Source organism: Apium graveolens, chromosome 3 (genome assembly GCF_009905375.1).
Source record: "Apium graveolens cultivar Ventura chromosome 3, ASM990537v1, whole genome shotgun sequence".
NCBI classification, from domain to species: domain Eukaryota; kingdom Viridiplantae; phylum Streptophyta; class Magnoliopsida; order Apiales; family Apiaceae; genus Apium; species Apium graveolens.
In genome coordinates, this window is record NC_133649.1 from 157,030,565 (window position 1) to 157,056,130 (window position 25,566).

General features: G+C 37.8%; 1 protein-coding gene across 1 annotated transcript; it reads right to left on the reverse strand.

Annotated features, from left to right (window-relative positions):
* Positions 1-23,721: 23,721 nt before the first annotated feature.
* Positions 23,722-24,945, reverse strand: LOC141714666 (uncharacterized). The gene is made up of 3 exons (XM_074518171.1): positions 24,478-24,945; positions 24,217-24,411; positions 23,722-24,138 (listed from the first exon to the last, which is right to left on the reverse strand). The coding sequence occupies exons 1-3, from the start codon at positions 24,943-24,945 to the stop codon at positions 23,722-23,724; spliced, it is 1,080 nt and encodes a 359-aa protein (XP_074374272.1).
* Positions 24,946-25,566: the final 621 nt, after the last annotated feature.

The following is a 25,566-nucleotide window of genomic DNA, read 5'->3' on the forward strand; positions in this document are numbered from 1 at the left end:
TCGCAATTACCACATTTACTACCTCACTCATAACCGTTTTACCACATTGGATCTTATCAACAAAAGATTCTGATATGAAAGATCTTGTGGCTCCCGAATCAATCAATACTTTGGCTTTGACATTATTGAGTAAAAGTGTACCTGCTATCACCTCAGAATTCTGAACAGCATCTTTCATCTTTAGGTCAAATGTCCTTGCTGTTGCTTGCGGGGTTGGTGCGGGTGGTGGAGGTAATGCCAATACCTCAGCTGGCACGCTTGCACTGGTACTTGCCACGTTCATCAGAGCTCTGACTGGTCCTGTTGCCTTACACTCCCTAGCCATGTGTCCAGTCTTCCCACATTTGTAGCACGTAACTCCTGGCTTCGGCATCTTGCACTCATTTGCCAAATGTCCCTTCTGATTGCACCTATAACAGGTCATACTCAGCTTATTGCATACTCCGGGGTGCCTTCTTCCACAGTGCTTGCATTCTGGCCTCTGGAACCTGTTTTCTCCAACTTGCCCTTGGCCTGCCTGATTGTTCCCTTTTGATTCTTGCCTTTTGCCCAAATTTCCTTTCCTTTGAAAATTTCCGCCCTTCTGGAAACCAATCCTCTTTACATTCCGATCTTGCGAATTTCCAGCTTCAGACTTTTCTCCATAAAATGGAACCTTCCTCTTCTTGTTATCCCTCTCTTTCCTTGACTGCATCCCATTATTCTCAATCAGAGCAGCTTTCTGTACTACTCCCGCATAAGTTTCAAGCTCAAACATAGCCACCCTATCTCTGATCCAAGGCTCCAATCCTTGCTGAAATTTCTTTGCCTTTTCTTCCTCAGTGCTGGTATACTTTGTCACAAACCTTGACAACTCAGTGAACTTCTTCTCATATTCCAGTACAGTCATGTTCCCTTGCTTTAACTCAAGAAATTTTAGCTCCATCTGATTCTGCATGTACTTAGGGTAATACTTGTCCAGAAATAACTTCTTAAATCTCTCCCAAGAAATCTGCTGAGTGACTTCCATAGCTTTTACTGATTCCCACCAATAAATGACTTCTCCCTTCAAGAAGTAAGTGGCATACAGCGTCTTCTGATCGTCCCCTAACTGTACCAACTCAAAAGCCCTTTCCATCTCCTTGATCCATGTGTTTGCTATCACTGGATCAGTGGTATCATGAAATACAGGTGGATTCACACTCTGAAAAACCTTGAAAGTGACAATTTGTCTTGGTGGTACTGGTGGTTCAGGTGGTTGATATGGCTCACGGTTATCTTGGTTTTCAATTCGTTGTTGAAGGGTTAGTTGTTGTTGAGCTATAGCATTGGTTTGCTGTTGCAAGGTTTCCAGTAGTTGAAGAATGTTCGGGTCTGTGGTGAAGGTGGTTGTTGGGTTCTTCTTTTTGGGAGGCATGATCCTGAAATAAGAGTTGTGTTGTAACAAATATAATTGATAAAATGATTCGAGGGTATCGCATGGCATTCTTGTTTACATATGGGGTCACGTTTCCAAATTAAGCAGATATGATGATAAAAACATAAAATAACAGTTGAGAGCAAATGGAACAATAGCACATAATTATTGAAATTTTAAAGGTCACAGTACATAGGATTGGGACATAGTCTGATTCTAGAAATAACAGGCTTATTTAAAGGAAAGACGGAAACAACTGGGGATTCCATAGAGTCTGATAGTACAACAACATGAAAGGTAAATGGAAAGAACTAAGGCTCCACTCCATCTGAACGGGGCTTGGTAGACTTTTCCTCTCGAAGCGTCTTCACAATGCTCTGGAGCTCATCCGCCACCATCTGAATGACATACTGGCTGGTACGGTCCCGGTGTGCTGGCATCTCCTCAAGCTTAGTGTTGACGTACCCAACCAAGGTCTCATGTCTCGCAATCATCTGCTCCTTGGGCTTCCCTTCGTAGTTTCGGCTGTCCGGATACACGTTCTTCAGTCGGTCTATCAGTCGGTCGTACTTGCCCTGAAGCATGTCGAACTCGCGCCTCAACTCAGCATACACGGAGAAAGCAATAGTGTCGTCCGACCCAGAGGATGACGAGGAATGCGCCCTTTGCTGATAACCAATAAGAGGAGTATTAATAATAATTTACTTTACCTACTCTCTCGCATAGTATCTATAACCTACTCACAAGTCCTATAACCTATTTGGGCTGTTCAGGGACTCTAAACCGTAGCTCTGATACCAAAACCTGTCACACCCCCAACTTAAATAGCAAAATAATTATAGCTATTACATCATTTTAATGAGTATTACACAACCAAAATCCAAGATCTTACAGTTTAGGGTTTGGAACAGCCCAACACTACCAACTATTACATCTGATTACAAATACCGAGTCCTCACACAACTATTATTACTTATTCTACCTGAGCTCGAACATAAGCATCAGCATCACAGGTCTTACGGGCAGTCTGCTTGAATCTAACCATGGCTGCTAGCTGTAATATCAGGGTAAAGCAAGAAGTGAGCCAAAAGCTCAACAAGTGCTAACAATACAACGCAAAGCATAAATCGAGATATACCTTTAGGAATGACAATGGAATGACATAATCAATGATAATCGAGAGATAAAACTTATGTGAGTTGGCATCATTTTGCTTGCATCAAAACAAACTTTAAAACCATTCTTAATCAAAATCATTTTATGACGCTACGGATTACAGCCGGTGATCAGCCGCGAAGTAATCCCGAACCTCGCTGGGTTCTAAAACATTATTGGGAATCCCTAGGCAACTTTTAAGCCTAATATAAGTGTGGAAAGGACTCGCGTCTCAGTCCAGATCCACCATTCAAGAAAACATTTGTCCCCCTTTGGGACTGAAAAATCCACCTTTTATTCATTTTGAAAACTGATGCCGATTTATGACAAAATCTCAGGGCCATGATCCACTAGACTTTACTATATTAGGGTAATCGAGAGATTTCCATAAACAAGAATTTTGACAAGGAAATTAAGCAAGGCTACTGGATAATATGAAAGAGTAATGCCAAACTAGGCTTAAAGCAATGGTTGTAGACAAGGTATAGGTATTAGAACATCAAGAAGATAAGCATCACTGGTTCCAATAGGATAGAGGTGCTAAAATATAAAGGAAGTGATCATCAGCTCAAGATATAACAGGGTATCAAGCTTTAGGGTAAGGATAGGGTTATCAAACAATCATGAATGAATTTAAGAAAAGATTGGCTTTTAGGTATCAAGATAAAGTTTCTATCGAGGTTATTTCAAGAGTTGAATCAAAGCATCAGGGTGCAACATCAAGATTTCTCAGGGATCAATAGCATGATAATCAAAAGGATCAATAAGGTATTATAACACATCTCTATTTTATCATGGCATTAAACTATCATGAAAGACTTTTGAACTACTTGCAATACGTACTCGAGGGTTCATGGCATCTCTATGTAACTCAAAGATAAACAAAAGATACTCTTGATTTAAATATATCAAAATGACTCAGGATAATTGCATCGATATATATATGAACTGTTTACAGTAAATGCGAAGGTCAAGTTGAATCACTTGCCTTGAGATAGACTGGTCTGGTCTGACTGGTAGGAGCAACAACCGGAGCTTCACTCGACTTTTATGGCAAGTTTTCCCTCGTCTCGAGATCCTACATAAATAATAATAATCCTCATTATAATATATTCTTTCCATCTTAACCTATTTACAACCCGAAATTAAACATGGATGGCACTTAGGCCTATACACACTTAATTCATATCCAACATTTATATTTTTAAATGTACACACGTAGCCACATAATCACATATCGTATATTAATACCAAATAACATCTTATACACCATAATGCCACACTAGGCTTGGATGATCTCGACTCACCACTTAAGTTACTTGGTCGCTAACTAAACGAAGTCTTCGAATTTGGGCTTCCTAACTCAATGTGCCTTTCCTAAATTATCCAAAACCTATTGACCCTCACTTGTGCCTTTTGCTCTACTGACCTTATACTATCCTACAACTATGGTGGTCGACCTAATACTCACTTCTAAGTGTCCTAAAACTATGTGATAAGTGAAAGTGCTTACTGGTGCAAATTTCAGAATGGTAACTAAGGTTTCTTGAGTGCATTAGACACTCTTAAACTACAAGTTTTTCTTCAAAATTTTTACACAAGACTCTCCTGACCTAAGGGCATCTCATAAGCTGGATGTGGCTCAAAGGCCTGGCTTGGGCCTTCTTGGGCCTAAGCTAAAAGTCCAAGGTTCCCCTGTTTTTCTGGGCAGAAAATGCCCTGACTTGAATTAACTTGTGACACATGGTTCTAGCTCATATCCTATGAACTATGGTTGGAAAAACTTCTCTGACATACCCTCTAACTAAGGCCCAATTGGGCCTAATGAGGGCCTACCCATGACATGGCCAAATCTCCCTATTTCTAAGTTGCAACAAAACTGTCCCCTGCTGGACAGATTTTGTTATTCTACTTGTGCACCTAACCAAATGACATGCAAACCTCCAACCAACTCCTAAAACCTATTATATACTCCCCATACTAACTTCTGGTGGCTTGGGCCTCAAAGTGCCCATCAATGACATGGTCAAAACTCACTCTAAACCTCAGGGTACTAAACTGATTTTTCTGCAGAAACTATAACTTCTCATTTTCCAAGGTTTTGACTTGACAAACCCAACTAACAACAACTAAATACTTAAACCAAGACCTATACTTGGTATTCTACTGAACTAACTCCCTTTTTCTCAAAATAACCTTGGTGAGATCATCCTTACCTAAGGTGCAATTATGGCAAAACAAAAGAGACTACTCTTAACAAATCGCAAACCTTCATGCTTTTGAAACAACAAGATATATATTTTTTTATAAAAGATAACCACAATTTATTACCATGCAACAAGAAGCATAAATCAATATTATCACATTATTCCTACTGAAATTAAGGCTCACTAACAAAATCTTTTCCAAATGATCAAAATCTTACAACAAACTAAGAGAATTCCACATGCATGCATGCCTTCGGGTTTTTCAAACCAAAACAACATATTTTCTACATATATTCCATCTTAAAATTGACATGCAAGCCTAGCATAAGGTATACCTAGATGATCACTTAGCATGCAAGGAGTTTTATCAAATTTTCACCACAAAATTCAAGTCATTATCACATAAACATGCAAAAATTGAACAAAACAACAAGAATGATTTCAAGGACCATTCATTCGGCTCCCATATGGTCATGGCCGAATGAAATGGATGGAAATGGCCATTAAATCATCAAGAGTTTCCTTCTCAAGACTTGGCACTTATCCATTTATTGTAGTCCTCTCGAAAACAACCTTAAATCCATAAGAATCAAGATTGTATTTTGAGTTTCACTAAAACCTTTACATGCAACCCTTAAACTTAAACTTTCTACTCAAAACTCTTTGAAATATGAATGATCATGATATAGGAAGTAATATTTACTTGTATGGAAGGTGGAAACTTGATTGTGGAATGAAGAAAAGGGGAGGGGGTAGGTTTTCGGCTAAAAACCCGAGAGGAGAGGGGGAGGGCCGAGAGGAGAGGAAGGAGGGAGGAGAAGTGTGGAAATGGTGGAGTGAAAGTGGTGTGTTTGTCATGTTTACTTGGTTTTTATTTGCCCATAAGTGAGTGGATGAGAGAAATTACAATAGTAACCTTCCAATCTTAGTTAGGTAGATTTGCATGCAAGGACAAAATAGTAATGTGGCTAGTAAAATGAAAGTGAGTGGGGTTGGAATTGCCCTCCTTGCCCCTTGGTTGATTAGAAGAGAGTTTGCATGCAAGGGTAATCATGTAATTTGATAATTATTAAGCAACTAATTTCCAAAGATTTATTTTTATATAATAAAATACAAGTTCAAAAATTATAAAATTTATACCATAAAATAACTTGGATTTTTAGAGACTTTATAAAATCATTTTCAAAATTTTGTGAACAAAATGTCTTTTAAAAGAAAATTTTTCCAAAGCTTAGAATATTCCTTATAAATCAAAAATAAAGAAATTAAATAAATTCTTGCTTTGAAAAATCATATACTACCCAAAGCAAATTTAAAAATGCAGAAATTTTCACTCACACAAACGTACAAGCATTGAATATATTTTTATTTAACTTAATATTATTCACAAATAATATTACATAAAATGCCGGTCGTAACAGGCAGCACCCCCTTTATTTATCGTACTGTCCCGTCGAACAACTCGACGTCAAACCAATCAACCACAATCAATTACAATCCAATTCCCAACCACCGATTTCAATTAACAACAACCAACATCAGAAAATTTCCAACTGCCAATTCAAATACAATTATTAATTATTACTCGTATATTTGTATTTTAAATTGTATTTTATCATTTTTAAATTTTTAACTCGTAGGACTCAGATCGTATCATCATAGTCCACCGTCGGCTCGCCGTGGTTCATCGCCGACGGCGGTAAAATTCGCGGGTTCCCGTATACCGGACATCCTACGCAAATTTTACCAATTAAATTAATATTTCTCGCGCAAATATGCATATATATATTTCAGAAATTCTAATCAAATTATGTTCTTGCAAAAAATAAAATAATTAAAATCAATAAAATTTTCAAGACCAACAATTCGATATGAATTAACGGCAATAATAGGCAACATCACAGGGCAACATCTCACAAGGGATTAGCGACCACGCACCGCCGTCCTCACCTAAAAACGGTGAGGGGCGACGATTATAAAGGAGAAAACAAGAGTACAGACCCAGCATAAACACAGATATATACAGACTGAATACACGCGAGGCTTGAAACACGCACCACCGCCGTTACTTTGCCGGAGAATCGGCGGCAACGTGGCGTCCTGAATAGAAATAAAGGAAGCACTTACCGAGAACAGGTGTTCAGATGGGAGTAGAATAAATCGAAAAGAACCAGAACAAAAGAGGTTAGAGGAGGAGAAGAGAGATTGGAGAGAAAAAGAATTGAAGAGAGGATGAGGTCGCGAAGAGAGAGAGACAGGAGGCTGTTGGAGGAAAACAGAGAAAGAAAAATAAAATGATAAGAGAATAACCCTTATCTGATTATTATCCTGAAAAACTGGATTTTTTTTGTATAGCAATTTATCGATTCAACGAGTATTTAACGGGTAAAATAACCCGAGAATTCACAAAAATAGTTTTAAAGGTCTCGGAATAATTAGAGGTTACTAAAATAAAATTTCTGGAATTTTTAAATTATTTTTGAAATGCATATCAGACCCGTCATTTTAACGATTAAACGAAACAATGTGCAGGTTAATTTAATCCCAAAATTTTCAAAATTATTTTAAAATTCTCAAAATATTCCAAACTTAATAAAATATGTTTTTTTTTAATTTTTGAAGAATTCTGGAATTAAATACTGATTTTTCAATAAATGCAATCAGAAATTTATTTAAAGTTGAATAATCAATGAAATATTAATTTCTAAATTTTATAAACTCCTAAAAATAATAAATAAAATTATGAAGCAATTAAAATGATTTTAGAGATAATCCAAATATTTATGAAAATAAATCTCAATTCAAATCACCTTTAAATATTAGAATAAAACAACACAGTTCACAAATAATCACTCAAATGAATCTCAAATACCAAAAATCACTTATGACTCAGCACAAAGTAATATCCAGCTGACAAAACCCACACATATATTTTATTTATTTAATTATTCAATAATTACACATTTAAATAATACAAAAATGTACGAGTCGTTATATCCCTTCCCCCTTAAAAAGATTCAGCCCTCAGAATTTGATTTAACTTAACAAGTGAGGATATTTGTCAATCATATCTGACTCTAACTCCCAAGTGGACTCTTCCACTCAAGGATTCCTCCACAGTATTTTAACTATAGGAATAGACTTATTTCTAAGGACTCGTTATTTACGATCTAAGATATGGATCTGTCGTTCCACGTAGGAAAAATCTGACTGGAGCTCGACTGGTTCATACTCAATAACTTGGTTCGAATCGGGGATATAACGTTTCAGTATAGACACATGGAACACATTATGGATATGTTGCAACTGCGGTGGAAATTCCAACTCATAGGCAACTTTACTCACTTTTCTCAATACTTCAAAAGGTCCAATATATCTAGGACTTAACTTGCCTTTCTGCCCAAATCTAACCAATCCTTTCCAGGGCGACACTTTCAATAATACCAACGACCCTATTTCCATGTCCATGTCCTTTCGATGAAGGTCAGCGTTCCTTTTCTGTCTATCTTAAGCTGCTTCTAACCTTCTTCGAATCAATACAATTGCATCCTTGGTCTATTGAACCAACTCAGGACCTAACAACTTTTTTCTCCTACTTCATCCCAATAGAGCGGGGACCTGCACTTACGTCCATACAAATCTTCGTAGGGCGGCATTCCTATACTGGCATGATAACTGTTATTATATGAAAACTCGATCAACGATAAGTGATCATCTTAGTTCCCTTTAAAATCCAAAGCACAAACCCTTAACATATCTTCTATTGTCTGAATTGTTCTTTCACTTTGGCCATCTGTCTGGGGATGGTAGGCGGTACTCATCTTCAATTTAGTCCCTAACATTCCAAGAATTTAATCCAAAATCTTGAATTAAATCTTGGATCTCGATCAGACATAATTGAAACAGGGACTCCATGCTTGGTCATAATCTCATCCAAATCCAACTTGACTAGCCTGTCCACGGAATACTTTTCATTGATCAGGAGAAAATGTGCAGATTTCGTCAATCTATCGATAATTACCCAAATAGCATCATGGTTCGACTTCATCCTTGGTAGTCCCACTACAAAATCCATCGCAACTTCTTCTCATTTCCATTGTGGAATCTCCAAAGGTCGCAACAAAATACTTGGTCTTTGATGTTTTTCCTTCACTATCTGGCATACATGGCATTTGCTAACCCAATTTGCAATTTCCTTCTTCATTCCTGGCCACCAAAAGTTCTTCTTCAAATCTTGATACATCTTAGTGCTTCCCGGGTGAATAGAAAACTTAGAATTATGAGCTTCCCATAAAATCTCATTCTTCAGTTCAGTTCCATATTCTTGAGGAAAATATGAACATTCCTTTGCTATCCTTTTGTGTACAAAGTTCTTCTCCAGTTAAGCTATCGAGTTCTTGAATCACTATTTCTTCCTGACACTTCTTAATCTTATCCATCAGTTTTGGCTAAAAAGTGATCTCATACAATTGCTCTTTATTCTCCTCTGGCACTCGAACTTTAATTTCAAGCTTTTCCAATCCTTTTGCGAGTTCCTCAGAAACTTTGATCGCATTCAATCTTTCCTTCCTGCTCAAGGCATCTGCCACTATATTGGCCTTGCCTGGGTGCTCGTTAATAGAAAAATCGTAATCTTTAATCAGCTCTAGACATCTCCGTTGTCTCATGTTTAGATCCTTCTGGGTTAATATATAATTTAAGCTTTTATGATCCGTGTAAATCTCGTATTTTTCTCCGTACAAGTAATGTCTCCACAGCTTCAACGCGAACATGATCGCTGCTAACTCCAAGTCATGTACTAGATACTTTTTCTCATTAGGCTTTAAATGTCTAGAAGCGTAAGCAATGACTTTACCATATTGCATCAACGCACAACCCAAACTTTTCAAGGAAGCATCACTGTAAATTACAAAATTTCCTGTCTCATCGGGCAATGCTAATACTGGAGCTGTTACTAACCTCTTTTTCAATTCTTGGAAGCTTTTCTCACACTTCTCGGTCCAAATAAACTTCTCATTCTTCCTGGTCAACTTGGTCAATGGAGTCGCAATCTTAGCAAAATCCTTTACAAATCTTCGATAATACCCTGCCAATCCAAGAAAACTTCTGACTTCCGTCGAGGTCTTTGGTTGTTCCCACTTGGATATAGCCTCAATCTTTACAGGATCTACTTTAATTCCATCTTTTCCTACTACATGACCTAAGAATTGAACTTCATCCAATCAAAATTCGCACTTCAAAAGCTTAGCATACAATTGCTTCTCTCCTAGCCTTTGTAGAGAAATCCTCAGATGGTAAGCATGATCTTCTATGGTCTCTGAATATATAAGGATGTCATCAATAAATACAATCATAAACTTATCCAAGTACTCCTTGTACACCCGGTTCATTAGATCCATAAAAGCAGCTGGTGCATTGGTCAATCCAAACAATATCACCAAGAACTCATAATGTTCAAATCTGGTTCTGAAAGCAGTATTTGGTATGTCTTCAGGCTTAATCTTCAACTGATGGTAGCCCGATCTCAAGTCAATCTTTGAGAAATAGTACGCTCCCTTAAGTTGGTCAAACAGGTCATTTATCCTTGGTAGGGGATATTTATTCTTGATGGTCAACTTATTTACTCCCGATAATCGATACACAATCTCATACTTCCGTCCTTCTTCTTTAAAAATAACACTGGTGCACCCCACAAAGATACACTTGGCCTAATCACACCTTTGTCCAATAATTCCTGAAGTTGCTTGGCTAGTTCTTTCATTTCTACTGGAGCCATGCGATAAGGAGCCTTTGAAACTAGTTCTTCCTCGGGGACTAAATCAATGGAAAACTCGATCTCACGATCTGATGGCAATCCGGGCAACTCATCTGGAAAAACGTCTGGAAAATTCTCTTACTATTGGAATCTCATCCAGATTTGTTGTGCATATGTTGTGTACTTGATGATTTCATAAACAAAACACCTAAGTAGATTTTACTTAGTGAAATAATGTAGCACTCGATGGATAAGGATTGTAGTCCCGACGGATAAATCATTATAGTCCCGACGGATGATGACTTATTATCCGTCGAGTGAGTATCTTATGTAATAATGAGTCTGTAGCACATTTCTGCATACACCTTTGTATAGATTCTATAGTAGCATATAAGTCATGTTGACTTTAACTAGATATGCAGAATAGGTTGATTAATTGTACATAGATGATGTCTTGTAATTCTGCATAAATGAATTGAAGTCAAGTGCCAAAATAACTATCGACGGATGATTAACAAAGCCATCGAAGGATGATCAAATAACTATAAATGGATGTTTGATATAGCAGTCGACGGATGATCAATGAAACCATCAACGAATGATCATAAAGTCGACGGATGATCATGTACTCAACGGATAAAGAATTCAAATATCAGTTGACAGTAACAACTGGTCACATGCGTCAAAGTGTATGCAAATGGAATGAGGAAGCCTATTAACTGGGTAATAGAGAACAAAGTAACGAAGCATTAGACCCGATAGTTTTTATAATGATCATGTCTTTTGACTTTGTAATCTTGGTAATATATAAACCAAGAAGTAGCAAATAGAAACTAAGATCTGAGATACAAAAAGTGAGAAACATTTGTAAGTAGATTTATTAGCATTTATCTGTATTCTCAGTAGTTCATATTTGTAAGCAGCTGTGAGCATTCTTGCACACAGAGTTCTCTCGATATAATATATATCTCTGGTGGAATTGTTTAAATCCACCAGAAAGTTTTTAAAGACTCTTGTTTTTAATTACTTGTGTTTTGATTCACTTAAGTTTTTATTCCGCATTGTGCTAATCAATACACTTATTTTTATATTCGAGTTTGAAAATTTTTATTTTAAGAAAAAGGTTCAAGAATTCTATTTAACCCCCCTTCTGTAATTCTTGCTATATTGTTAAGGGAATAACAATTAGTATCAGAGCAAGCTCTTAACTTATAAGGAGTTTAAAGATCAAAACAATTCTGCAAGATGAACAAGAAGGATATTGGAGTCAAGATTCCTTTTCTAGATAAAGATAATTACCATCATTGGAAGGTAAAGATGCATCTTCATATGTTTTCTCAAGATGAGGCCTATGTGGACTGCATAGAAAGAGGCCCTCATGTTCCAATGAGAGCTGCAACAGGAAACGAGCCATCAGTCCCCAAGCCAAGGCATGAATGGTCTGATCCTGACTTTGAACAATTCAGGAAGGATAAAAAGGCCATGAATATTCTGTTTAATGGAGTTGATGCACACATGTTTGACAACATTATCAACTGCAAAACTGCCAAGGAAATTTGGGATACTATACAGATAATCTGTGATGGCACTGAGCAAGTCAGAGAAAATAAGATACAGCTCTTGATTCAAAAATATGAGCATTTTCACAAAGAGGAAAGTGAGTCACTCACTGACATTTTTAGTACGTTTCAAAAACTACTACATGCTCTCAAATTGCATGGAAGGGTCTATCAGACTAAAGACTCTAATATGAAATTCATTAGATCTCTTCCAAAGGAATGGAAACCAATGACAGTCTCATTAAGAAACTCACAAGATTATAAGGAGTTTACTTTGGAGAGACTGTATGGCATCCTAAAAACCTATGAGCTTGAAATAGAGCATGATGAAAGGATGGAGAGAGGAAAGAAGAAAGGAGGATCAATTGCACTAGTTGCTGAGTTGGAAAAGGAGAAGAAAGTGAAGATGGAAGCTGTTGAATCAACTTCAAAGGTCTATGAGAACAAGGGAAAGGGGCTTGCAGTAGAAATTGAAGATTCATTAAGCCAAGATGACATGGAGGACATTGATGAGCACCTAGCATTTCTTTCCAGGAGATTTGCCAAACTCAAGTTCAAGAAGAACTTTGGAGCAGCCAAACCAAATAGAAACATGGTGGATAAGTCAAAATTCAAATGTTTCAAATATGGCTTGGCAGGGCATTTTGCCAGTGAGTGTAGGAAGTCAGATTCCAGTAAGAAAAAGTTTGAGTCTGTGGATTATAAGCAAAAATATTTTGATCTACTCAAGCAAAAGGAAAGGGCTTTTATTACACAAGAAAATGACTGGGCAGTAGATGGTCTGGACGAAGATGAAGATGTCAGCTATGTCAATCTAGCCCTAATGGACAAGTCTGATGAAACAGAGACAAGTTCCTCAAGCAATCAGGTAATTACTACAAACCTTGCACATTTATCTAAAGCTGAGTGTAATGATGCAATTAATGACATGTCTACAGAGTTATATCATTTGTGTGTTACACTTAAGTCTCTTACTAAAGAAAATACTAAAATCAAAGAAAATAATTTGTTTTTAAGTGAGAGGATGTGCTTGAGTCTCATTTTATTTATTTTGAGAAATTAAGAATTGAGTGTAAGATTTCTAAGGAGGAATAAACTGAGTCCTTGAAAAAGGAAGAAATTTTAAAGAAGCAGCTCGAGCGTGAACAAGAAGTGATTAAAGCATGGAAAACATCCAGGGATGTCCATGCTCAAATCACCAAAGTTCAAGGAATCGAGTCTTTATGTGATGAAGCCTGGAAAAAGAACAAAGAGAAACTTGAACCTAATTTGGTAGATGGTTTGCTAACAGATGTAAACTTGACAGATGATGAGGACTATCTGTCGGATAACAAAAAGTGTTATCCGTCGAATGATGAAAATCCTCATCCGTCGGCTGTGAGCAAGCCCATTAGCAAAGCCAAACTAGTTAAGCTGAATGAGAAGTATGGGTCTGTTTCCAAGAACTTTGTTTCAGGAGAGTCGAGTCAAGTTAAGAAAGGGAAAAAGGCTAATGTTGGTCATATGACTGTCAAACAGTTAAGTGACAGACTTGAAAAGATTGAGGTAAAAACAGAGACTAAAAGGAAAAATAATAGGAATGGTAAAGTAGGGATTAACAAACACAACAACTACACACCTGATAAATATGCTCCCAGAAAAATCTGTGTCAAGTGTGGTAGTGTAAATCATCTATCTGTTTATTGCAAATCTGCCATGCCTACTTCCATATCTGTGCAGCCTCAATTTCCTAACATGAATGCCATGCCTCCCATGCCTGTTAATGCTATGTCTACACAGAACATGAATGCACAGTTTGCTAATATGCCATTTGCACCTAATCCTTATTATGCTGCATACAGTATACCACAAATGCCATTTAGCATGCCTTACTGGAATAACATATTTGCCCACAGCATGCCATTTCCTGTTAATCATAGTATGCATGATAATTCTGTTACAATGAATGGTTTCAAAGGCCCAACTCAAATGACTAAGAATGAATCTTAAATTCCTAAGTCAAATGAAATAAGGCCTAAAAACAGAAAAAGAAAGCTAACAAGGCAGGACCCAAGGAAACTTGGGTACCAAAATAAACTTGATTTGATTTTGATGTGTGCAGGGAAACAGAAAGAATCTTTGGTACTTGGACAGTGGTTGTTCAAGACACATGACTGGTGATTCTACCCTGCTCACAGAGTTCAAAGAGAGAGCTGGCCCAAGTATTACTTTTGGAGATGACAGCAAGGGTTATACTGTGGGATATGGCTTGATTTCAAAGGACAATGTCATCATTGAGGAGGTTGCCTTAGTGGATGGTCTCAAACACAACCTGTTGAGTATCAGCCAGCTTTGTGACAAAGGCAATTCAGTAACCTTCAACTCAAAAGCCTGTGTTGTGACTAATAAAAGAAGCAACAAAGTGGTTCTCACTGGTGTGAGAAAAGGAAATGTGTACCTAGCTGATTTCAACTCATCTAATGCAGAATCTGTAACTTGTCTTCTCAGTAAAGCAAGTCAAGATAAAAGTTGGCTATGGCACAAAAAGCTATCCCATTTAAACTTCAAGACCATGAATGAGCTGGTAAAGAAAGAACTAGTAAGAGGCATTCCTCAGGTGGAGTTTTCAAAGGATGGACTGTGTGATGCCTGCCAAAAAGGGAAGCATATTAAAGCATCATTCAGGAAGAAACTTGATTCAACAATTGAAGAGCCTTTGCAACTGCTTCACATGGATTTGTTTGGACCAATCAATGTATTGTCCATCTCAAGGAAAAGATTTTGCCTAGTAATTGTAGATGATTTCTCAAAGTTCTCTTGGACATATTTCCTAAAGTCTAAAGATGAGGCTAGTGAAATCATCATCAATCACATAAGACAAGTCAATAATCATCCTAATTTCAAGGTTAGAAGAATTAGGAGTGATAATGGAACTGAGTTGAAGAATTCAGTCATGAGATCATTTTGTGAGGAAAATGGGATTCTGCATGAGTTTTTAGCAGCAAGGACTCCACAACAGAATGGAGTAGTGGAAAGGAAAATATATCACTTATTGAAGCTGCAAGGACAATGCTTGAAGAATCTAAACTGCCTACATATTTCTGGGCTGAAGCTGTAAATACTGCATGCTACACTCAGAATATTTCTCTGGTTAATGAAGCAAGATGCATGACTCCCTATCAATTGTTCAAGAACAAGAAGCCAACTCTAAACTTTCTTCATGTCTTTGGCTGCAAATGCTATATTCTGAGAAATCAATCTGATCAAAATGGGAAGTTTGATGCTAAAGCATATGAAGGAATTTTTGTTGGATATGCTGTTGGTAAAGCATATAGAGTCTACAATCTAAGAACCAACATTGTTGTGGAATCAATACATGTTGTGTTTGATGATACAAAGATTGAAGGACTGAAAGATGGAGATTACCATGAGAGCCTCAAATTTGACAATGTGGAGATGGTTAGTGATGATAGTGATGATGAAAGTGATCAAGAGAATGTATCTAAGGATAATGCAGATAAATCTACCACCAATGAAGCACAAAACTCAACATCTGTCGAGTTGCATAATGCTTCATCCGTCGGAAGGCAATCTGCGTTATTCGTCGGGAGACAACCTACTTCATCCGTCGGTACTCAAAATTCACCATCCGTTGGGTTATCAAAAGGAGCAGGATGTCAAGACAGATCACATATAGAAAGTTCTCCTTTCTCAAATCAAAGATCCACAACTCAGGGGGTTTCAAATAGTCCAAACTCAATCACACATCAAGACAACAATGAGGTCTCTTCATCTAGAGCTAATCTACCTCAACAAAGGAAATGGACAAAAGATCATCCCTTTGAGCTCATCATTGGTGATGTTTCTTCTAGAGTTCAAACAAGAAGAGCAACTCAGGAAGAATGTCTATACAACAGCTTTCTTTCCAAGGAAGAACCAAAGAAGGTAGAAGAAGCTTTGTTGGATCCTGATTGGATATTGGCTATGCAGGAGGAGCTAAACCAATTTGAAAGGAATAATGTGTGGAAGCTGGTACCCAAGCCTAAAGGAAAGAATCCAATAGACACCAAGTGGGTATTCAGAAATAAGATGGATGAAAATGGCACAGTTGTCAGGAACAAAGCTAGATTGGTTGCTAAAGGCTATTGTCAACAAGAAGGAATAGATTTTGATGAAACATTTGCTCCTGTTGCAAGACTTGAAGCCATCAGAATCTTCTTAGCCTATGCAGCCCATGCCAATTTCAAGGTCTATCAAATGGATGTTAAAAGTGCCTTTCTGAATGGAGATTTGGAGGAAGAAGTATATGTCAGTCAACCTCCTGGTTTTGAAGATCCAAATTTTCCAGAACATGTCTATTATCTTTTGAAAGCACTTTATGGACTGAAGCAAGCACCTAGAGCCTGGCATGACACTTTATCAAAGTTCCTTTTGGAAAATCACTTCACAAGAGGTACTGTAGATAAAACTTTATTTTTCAGGAATGTTAATGGCTCTAGTATACTTGTTCAAATTTATGTAGATGATATTATTTTTGGCTCTACAGATGAGAAACTTTGCAAAAAGTTTGCCAAATTGATGCAAAGTAAGTATGAAATGAGTATGATAGGAGAACTAACTTACTTTCTTGGTTTGCAAGTTAAGCAAGTTAGTGATGGAATATTCATTAGTCAAACTAAATATATTTTTGATCTTTTAAAGAAGTTTGATCTAATGGATTGTACATCTGCAAAAACTCCCATGGCCACAACAACTAAGCTTGAATTAAACACTACTGAAAAGTCTGTGGATATTTCAAGTTATAGAGGCATGGTTGGCTCACTTCTGTACTTAACAGCTAGTAGGCCAGATATAATCTTTCCTACTTGTTTATGTGCTAGATTTTAGGCTGATCCTAGAGAATCTCACTTAATAGCTATTAAGAGAATTTTCAGATATCTCAAGGGAACACCAAACCTTGGCATTTGGTACCCTAGAAATTCTGGTTTTGATCTAACTGGTTATTCAGATGCAGATTATGCAGGTTGTAGAATTGATAGAAAGAGTACAACAGGAACCTATCAATTTCTAGGAAACAAGCTTGTGTCCTGGTTCAGTAAAAAGCAAAATTCAGTTTCTACTTCTACAGCTGAAGCTGAATATATTGCTGCTGGCAGTTGCTGTGCACAGATTTTATGGATGAGAAATCAATTGTTGGACTATGGTTTACAAGTTGAGAGGATTCCAATTTTCTGTGATAATACAAGTGCAATTGCCATCACTGAAAATCCAGTGCAACATTCAAGGACAAAGCACATAGATATCAAGTACCATTTCATAAGGGAACATGTAATGAATGGTACTGTGGAGCTTCATTTTGTTCCAAGTGAGAAGCAACTTGCAGATATCTTTACCAAGCCACTGGATGAATCCACCTTTTCAAGGTTGGTAAGTGAGTTAGGTATGCTTAATTACTCTTAAATCTATCTGAGTTATTTGCAAGTTGGTATGCATCCAGAACTTTATTTGATTTTTCAGTCCTGGATGAAATTTTGGCTAAGTCAAAATTTACATCTCGACGGATGACCCTTATCTATCGAGTTTGGTCATCCGTCGACACACAATTTGCTAATAAAAATCAATTATTTTTCTGGAATATTTTATGTCTCGACGGATAACAGTTTATCCTCATCCGTCGAATTATCTTAATCTCAGCCGTTAATTCCCTGTACATTATCCATCGAGTATACTTACAATTTGTAAGTATTACACGACTATTTTAGGCAATTTCTATTGGTTAATTTATTTTATTTTATTTTTTTTATCAGTTATTTTTGAGATAGTATAAAAGCTTATTTCATTGCAATTATTTTCTCTTATCATTCTCAAATTCAACTGCTCTAATTTCATTCTCTCTCAAGCACTTATTCTCATTCTCTTCGAGCTTTTATTCTCTAAATAATGGCACCTGTTATAAAGATTATGTCTCAAACTGGGTACATTTATGAGAAGAACAATTTTACTGCATTAGTTAAAAAGGGTATTCAGCAATCGGATGACTATCACAAGATGATGGACTTTGTAAAGAATTGCAAGCTCAATTATGCCATGCTGGAATCACCCACAATCTTCTGTGAAGTTGTTGAAGAAATATGGACCACTGCTACCTACAACTCTATTGACAAGACCATCACTCTAACCATCAAAGGTAAAGAATTCTGTATCAATAGTGATGTGATAAAAGCATGTTTCAAAATTCCTGATAACGATGCAACCTCACCACACAATGACACTGATATCATAACTTTGCTTAATTCCATGCACTATGCACTTCCTACTTCTAAACTGAGTGATATTAGGAGAATGGGTCTTAGGAAGGAGTGGAGTTTCTTGTGTGATGTAGTTACAAAGGTTTTCTCAGGAAAGATCAGCAATTTTGATTTAGTGAATATTTCCATGGTCAACATGCTATATATGCTAGTTACAGATAAATTTTATAATTTCAGTGACCTTTTCTTGTTTGAGTTAGGCTTTAAATTAGGTGAGTTAGCTAAAAGAGGTAAGAATGTGTATTATGCTAGATTTCTTATGTTATTGGCTAACCACCTCTGTGAAGAGATTGTGCTTGAGAACCCTAACAACAAACTGGATTGTTGGGTTCAAGAGAGAAGGCTCATTGCAGATTTAAGCAGGGCCAATAATCACAAGGATGTGCCAATGTTCTACTTTCCTGTAATGCAAGCACCTCAGGTAAGTGAGGTAAGTTCATCCATCCCTACAACTATTCCAACCTCCACAATTTCTTTGAGTTCAAGAGTAGCTATTACAACTGTGCCAATGACCAAACAGTTGCCTACCAAAGCTACCAAACCTACTACTATTTCCAAATCTAAATCAAAGAAAACCCCTTCAGGTATCTCTCAAAAGATGCCAGTTGAAAAATCCACCAAAGCCAAAGAGGGGAGTGTGAAGGAGGGTAAGTTAGGTGAGGGAAGTGGTGAACATCAAAGAAACCCCAAGAATAAGGTTGGAGAGTTGAGTGAATCCCATCCTAGCCACACTGCAGTTTCCCAACAAACTGCATTGCTTAAAAAGGATAAAAGCTCACTTCTAGCTGCATCCTCCCAAAAGGATGTAGTTATTGAACAAAGCTCTCAACCAAGAGCACAGGCCAAGAGGGTTAGGGACACAAGCTCACCCCAAACTTATACAAGAAAGAAGAAATCTAAAACCTCTGGGGATGCACAGGATACACACACAGTACAAACTGGTGCTAAAGACACAGTCACTGCACCTTCTCAAGTTTAGTTTGATGTGGCTCCAATAAATGTGGAGTCACAGCCAAAATCTCTATTTATAGAAGAACTTCAAACACCATACTCACCAACAAATTCTCTGGATGTGGATATGATAAACACATCAATTCCTGATTCCCCTTCTTTAACTCTGTTGGGGAAGCCAAAATCCAGTGCAAGTGAGCATCATCTTTTAGATGATTTATTGGCTCACTTTCCAATTCTTTCAGAAACTGTTGTGTCATCTGTGCCTAAAATTTCTTCAATCAGCACGGAGTCAACAATAGTTTCTCTTCCCATCTCATTCATTTCTACTCTCTCGACGGATATTGCTCATCCGTCGAGTAGTGATTGTATCCCGACGGATAAGCCTAACAGCAGTTATCCGTCGGATAGCAAAACCACTCACTCGATGGATATCACTCATCCGTCGAGTATCTCTGTACAACCTCAAACTTCTATTATTTCAAGTGCAGAAGATTTAATGGTTGTACAGTCACTTTTAGGATTGAGAGAGCAGAGTGTCTTGAGTGAGAGGCTGGGTTGCTCCCAGGCAAAAGGAGAGAAAATGAGTGAAAATCTGTAATCCATTTCTTCAGGATTGGCAAAAGGGAGTGAGAGGAGTCCCACCTTGGTAGGTGAAGGTGAGGGTGTGAGGGTGGGGAGCCAGGGTAAGACCTTGATGCAACAAAAGAGAGAACATGAGAGAAAAGCAGGTACAGAGGATATAAGGGTGGATCCAACCATTGCTCATGAGTCAATGATTGTGGATGATGCAGAAAAGGAAAGACAATTTCAGCAACATTACAAAGCTGTAATTGATAACATTTCCTTGGATGCTGACACTTTTACTCATCCTGTGTCAGCCTATCAACTGTTGGCTGCTTAGGGCAATGAGGAGGCAAAGAAGACTTTAAATCTAGTACATACTTCAGAATCTCTACAAAGGGATAAAGCTGCTGTCAATTTAATGCCTTCTACAGTTGGTGAGCCATCTGAAGAATTTGGAGTAAATTCTAATGATGATGACTATGTTTCATTTGATGGAAGCATGAACTTAGGGGGAGATGAAGGCCCAAGTTCCATTCCAGATCTACCTGAATGGGCATTGACAAAGGAGTCTACACCAGGACAATTCAATGTATCCTTAGTAAAACAAATTTTGTCTATCCAAAAGGCCATTCAGAACACCTCAAATGCAGGTACCAAGGCTATTCTTCAAGCCCACCTAGATTCTCTATATCTCATGAAGCTACAATAATTAAGACAGAATCTAAGTTTGGATGAACTCAAAAAGGATATAGCTGACTTGAAGACCTATAATTCTGAGAAGCAGGATTCAATAATGCCCTATGGTACCATGCAGGATCTACTCCTGAGACTGAGAAGAGAGTCAGCTGAAAAGAAGCTGGCCAAATTGGAAGACAGAGTTCAAGTAATTGAAAACTCTGTGGCCACTATTCTTCAAAATCAACAGTCTCAGACCAGTCTTCTAATGCAACTGGCTAAAGCACAAGGCTTGACTCCTCAACTTGATGATAACAAAAAGAGGGAGAAAGGACCAAGTGAGGGGGAGAAACTTCAGATACAAATCAGCAAAGTAATTGTACCTTCAATTACAGTCTCAAAGCCACCAGTTGCAGACGGTATAAATCTGATTCAAGCAGCAGCAGCTAACTTGAAAGTTGCTGAGAAAGAACAGTTGAGTTTGGTCAACTGGAAGAAGATTGATGAGGAGATACATAAAAAGTTTGAACTTGTCAAGGAGCCAGTTAAGTCAGCCATCCATCACTCTCAAGTCAAGCAAATTAGTGTGAATGAGATGAGCATGAACTATCTGGAAAGAGGACAATCTTCCTGCATCAAGTCTCCAAAGGCTGAAATGATTCTTAAACCAAGGGCAAACTACTCAAAATCATCCTTGAAGAACCCCTTGGACACTGTATATGAGACACCCAAGCCTGATGAGAAGAAGCTTCTGTCAAGATTAATTCTCTTCTATAAAGATCCAGCTGATTCAGTTTCTAAAAGGAGGATTGCTAAGATTTTCAGAAATGGGAAAGAAATTTGTGTGGTGGCTGGACACCCTCAATTTGCTCAAGCAAAGAGAGAAGAAAAAGCGAGATTGAAGCAGGAGAAGAAGCAGGCTGCTCTAGATGCTAAAAAGGCTAAACAAAAGAGAGAGCAGATTGCTATCTTGGCCAAGCTACATGCTGTAAATTTATCACAACAAATTCCCTCTCAACCATCTGAAGCAACTGAATCAACGAAGCAAGTTGAAGAACAAGAGAAATCTCCAAGAAAGAAACAATTGGCTAAAAGAACTAAAAGGAAACTGGAAATTGTTGACAAGGAATTGGAAGATCAATTTCCTAAGGAATCCACACCAGCCACAACTCAAGCATCAAAACCCTTTGTGGCATTTGAAGACATATGGGTGGTGGATCCCTACAGGAATATTCATGGTGAACCTATTGTGCCCAAGGATGAGCCAATAGAATGGGAGAACATACCAATTCCAGACTTCAATCTACCAATCCTTAGCAAGCCAAAAAGGACAAAGTCAAGAGCAGTCAAGAAAGTGAAGCTGTCACCTCTAAAATCCAAGTTTGTAGTTAAAGCTCAGCCCAAAGTCAATAAGGGAGACTACTTGTACTTGTGTGACATCAAAGAATTATCTGATCTAAACCTCTATCTGGATGAACTAGATGAAGTAAGAGGTATTGATGCATACAGAAACCTACCTGAAAGGTTAGTGTTCAAGTACAAAGGAGGAAAGGAGATTCAGTGGCCACTTCACAGGATTCTTCAAGAGAGCCAAGTTGTACTGATTAAAGTTTATTCATCCTTCAAGAAGAACTTTGGGTTCAATATCACTGCAAGAAGACTAGTATTGAAGAAGATTGAAGAACTAAGGAGTGTTAGAGCTAAAGATACACTCCTAAAGACTCTTATCATCCCATATACAGGGAGAAAAGTGCATCTAAGGCCCTACTGGCTGATGGAGTTCATAGATGACAAAGGGGTGAGAAGATTCTTTAGATTAGAAGACCAATTGAGCATCTCCAGCAATGAGACTCTCTTGGAAATGCAAGAAAAGCTAAATCTCTCAGAGTCTGATGAACTGGAATTCCACAGGCAGCTCCAAAATCAGATTGATGAAAACAACAGAAAGCTTGGAAGAAGATCCAGACCTTCAAGAAACTAGAAAAATCTGCTCAGGCTAGAGGAGCATCTTGAAAATGACTGTGAGCTAAAACTTTGTACATTTTGATTAATTGAAACACTTTTCAGTATTATCTACTTTTCTTTAAAGCTGTATGTTTAGGGTATTTTGTTATCATCAAGTATCTCTTAATTTATGGCTACAATTCCAGTAGACATAAATTGGGGGAGATTGTTGTGCATATGTTGTGTACTTGATGATTTCATAAACAAAACACCTAAGTAGATTTTACTTAGTGAAATAATGTAGCACTCGATGGAAAAGAATTATAGTCCCGACGGATAAATCATTATAGTCCCGACGGATGATGACTTATTATCCGTCGAGTGAGTAGCTTATCTAATAATGAGTCTGTAGCACATTTCTGCATACACCTTTGTATAGATTCTGTAGTAGCATATAAGTCATGTTGACTTTAACTAGATATGCATAATAGGTTGATTAATTGTACATAGATGATGTCTTGTAATTCTGCATAAATGAATTGAAGTCAAGTGCCAAAATGACTACCGACGGATGATTAACAAAGCCATCGAAGGATGATCAAATAGCTATCAACGGATGTTTGATATAGCAGTCGACGGATGATCAATGAAGCCATCAACAGATGATTATAAAGTCGACGGATGATCATGTACTCAACGGATAAAGAATTTAAATATCAGTTGACAGTGACAACTGGTCACATGCGTCGAAGTGTATGCAAATGGAATGAGGAAGCCTATTAACTGGGTAATAGAGAATAAAGTAACAAAGCATTAGACCCAATAGTTTTTATAATGATCCTGTCTTTTGACTTTGTAATCTTGGTAATATATAAACCAAGAAGTAGAAAATAGAAACTAAGATCTGAGATACAAAAAGTGAGAAACATTTGTAAGCAGATTTATTAGCATTTCTCTGTATTCTCAGTAGTTCATATTTGTAAGCGGCTGTGAGCATTCTTGCACACAGAGTTCTCTCGATATAATATATATCTCTGGTGGAATTGTTTAAATCCACTAGAAAGTTTTGAAGACTCTTGTTTTTAATTACTTGTGTTTTGATTCACTTAAGTTTGTATTCCGCATTGTGCTAATCAACACACTTATATTTATATTCGAGTTTGAACATTTTTATTTTAAGAAAAAGATTCAAGAATTCCATTCAACCCCCCTTCTGTAATTCTTGCTATATTGTTAGGGGAATAACAAGATTAGGTACTTCTTTCTCAGTGTCCACTACATGTGCTAAGTAATCCTCGCATCCTTGCCTTAACAATTTCTTTGCCTGTAGTATCGAGAGGAGTTTCATTTCCTGCCTTTGTCCTTGATAATTTACCATAACAATATCCCTGGTAGACACCACAATATTTTTTTTCTTACGTTTAATATTTTCCTTATACTGGGACAACCAATCCATTTCTAAAATCACGTCGAACTCTCCTAGATCGAAGGGTATTAGGTCAGCTGAAAAGGAATGCCCGTGGATTTCCAATTGATATCTAGGGTAGAACTGACTCACTGAAACTCTATCATGATTGGCTACTTCTATAGTCAAAGGTTCAGCTAAATCTTCTAATATTAAGTCCATTTTAACCACATAATCCTTTGATATAAAATATTTAGATGCTCCTAAATCAAATTAAACTTTAACAGGTATGGAGTTGAGAGAGAGCGTACCTACCACTACGTCCGAGTCCTGAGCATTGGGCCTTTTTGTCATCTGGAAGGTTTTGGCTTTAGCTGTGTTGGATGCCGGTCCTTGAGACGCAGTACCTTGAGTAGTTGTCTTACAATTCCGAGTAAGATGCCCCACCTTTCCACAGTTGTAGCAGGTAACTGGGGGTTTCTCTGAATTGCATTCATATGCATAATGGCCCTTTTGATAACATTTGAAACATTAAACATCCCTTTTGCATGAGCCACTATGTCTTTTCCCACATACCTTACAATCCATCACTGAGTTCGCTGACTGAGCTGGAGTGGAGATAACTGAGGTGGTAGTGGGCCTAACCTGAGGAAAATTCTGTCTTCTGAATTTTTTGTTCCTATTTTGGCCAAATCGCTTCTGAAACCTCTGACTGGATCCTCCTGGATTTGTCTCACCAGTAATACGTTCAGACTTTCTCTTTTTATCACCCTTTTCTCTAGCAGCCAACTTCTGATCACTTTCGATTACTAGGGCGGCCTGAACTACAGAGGGATATGTCTTGAGCTGCAAGGCTACAACCCCACTACGGATTTCTAGCTTCAACCCCTGCTGGAACCTTTTCTCTTTCTGAGCTTCAGTACTCACATACAGGGGTACCAACCGGGCCAATTCCGTAAACTTGGCCTCATACTCGGCCACACTCTTTTCATCCTGCTTTAATTCCAGAAACTCAACCTCCAACTGGTTTTGCAAACAAGCCATAAAATACTTTTCTAAAAACAATTCTGTAAACCTGGTCCAAGAAACAAGACCTTCTCCTTCCAAGGCACGAGTGGATTCCCATCAATAATTCACTTCACCCTTCAGAAAATACCTTGCACAGTCTGATATGAGATTATCACTTACTTGTGTGAGGGTGAAAGCTTTCACCTTTTCCTTTAGCCAAGTTTTGGAAGCAACTGGGTCCACCTCGCCCCTAAACTCTAGGGGTTATACCAACTGGAAAGATTTAAAACTAACAGTTTGATTTACTTCTCTTTGCTGAGGTTGTTGCTGAAGCTGCAGTTGTTACTGTTGAATTTGCTGTTGCTGCTGCTGTATGAATTGTTGTAGTTGTTGCAGAAGTTGTTGCTGCTGCTGAAATTGTTCTTGCTGCTGAGCCATTTGATTAAACTGTTGGCGCAGAAAATCTAGCAACTCACCCATAACTGGGCCCCCTTCGGAAGCTCTACTAGAGGAATTGGACGGGATATTCTTCTTGGGCGGCATTCTCCTGAAACATAACAAATGGTTTTAGTTTAAAAAATTTGCCCCGGGGTAGCAACATTTCCATGTGCCAAGAGAATGATGCCGCAATAAAATATTCTCACCCTCATTTAGTTG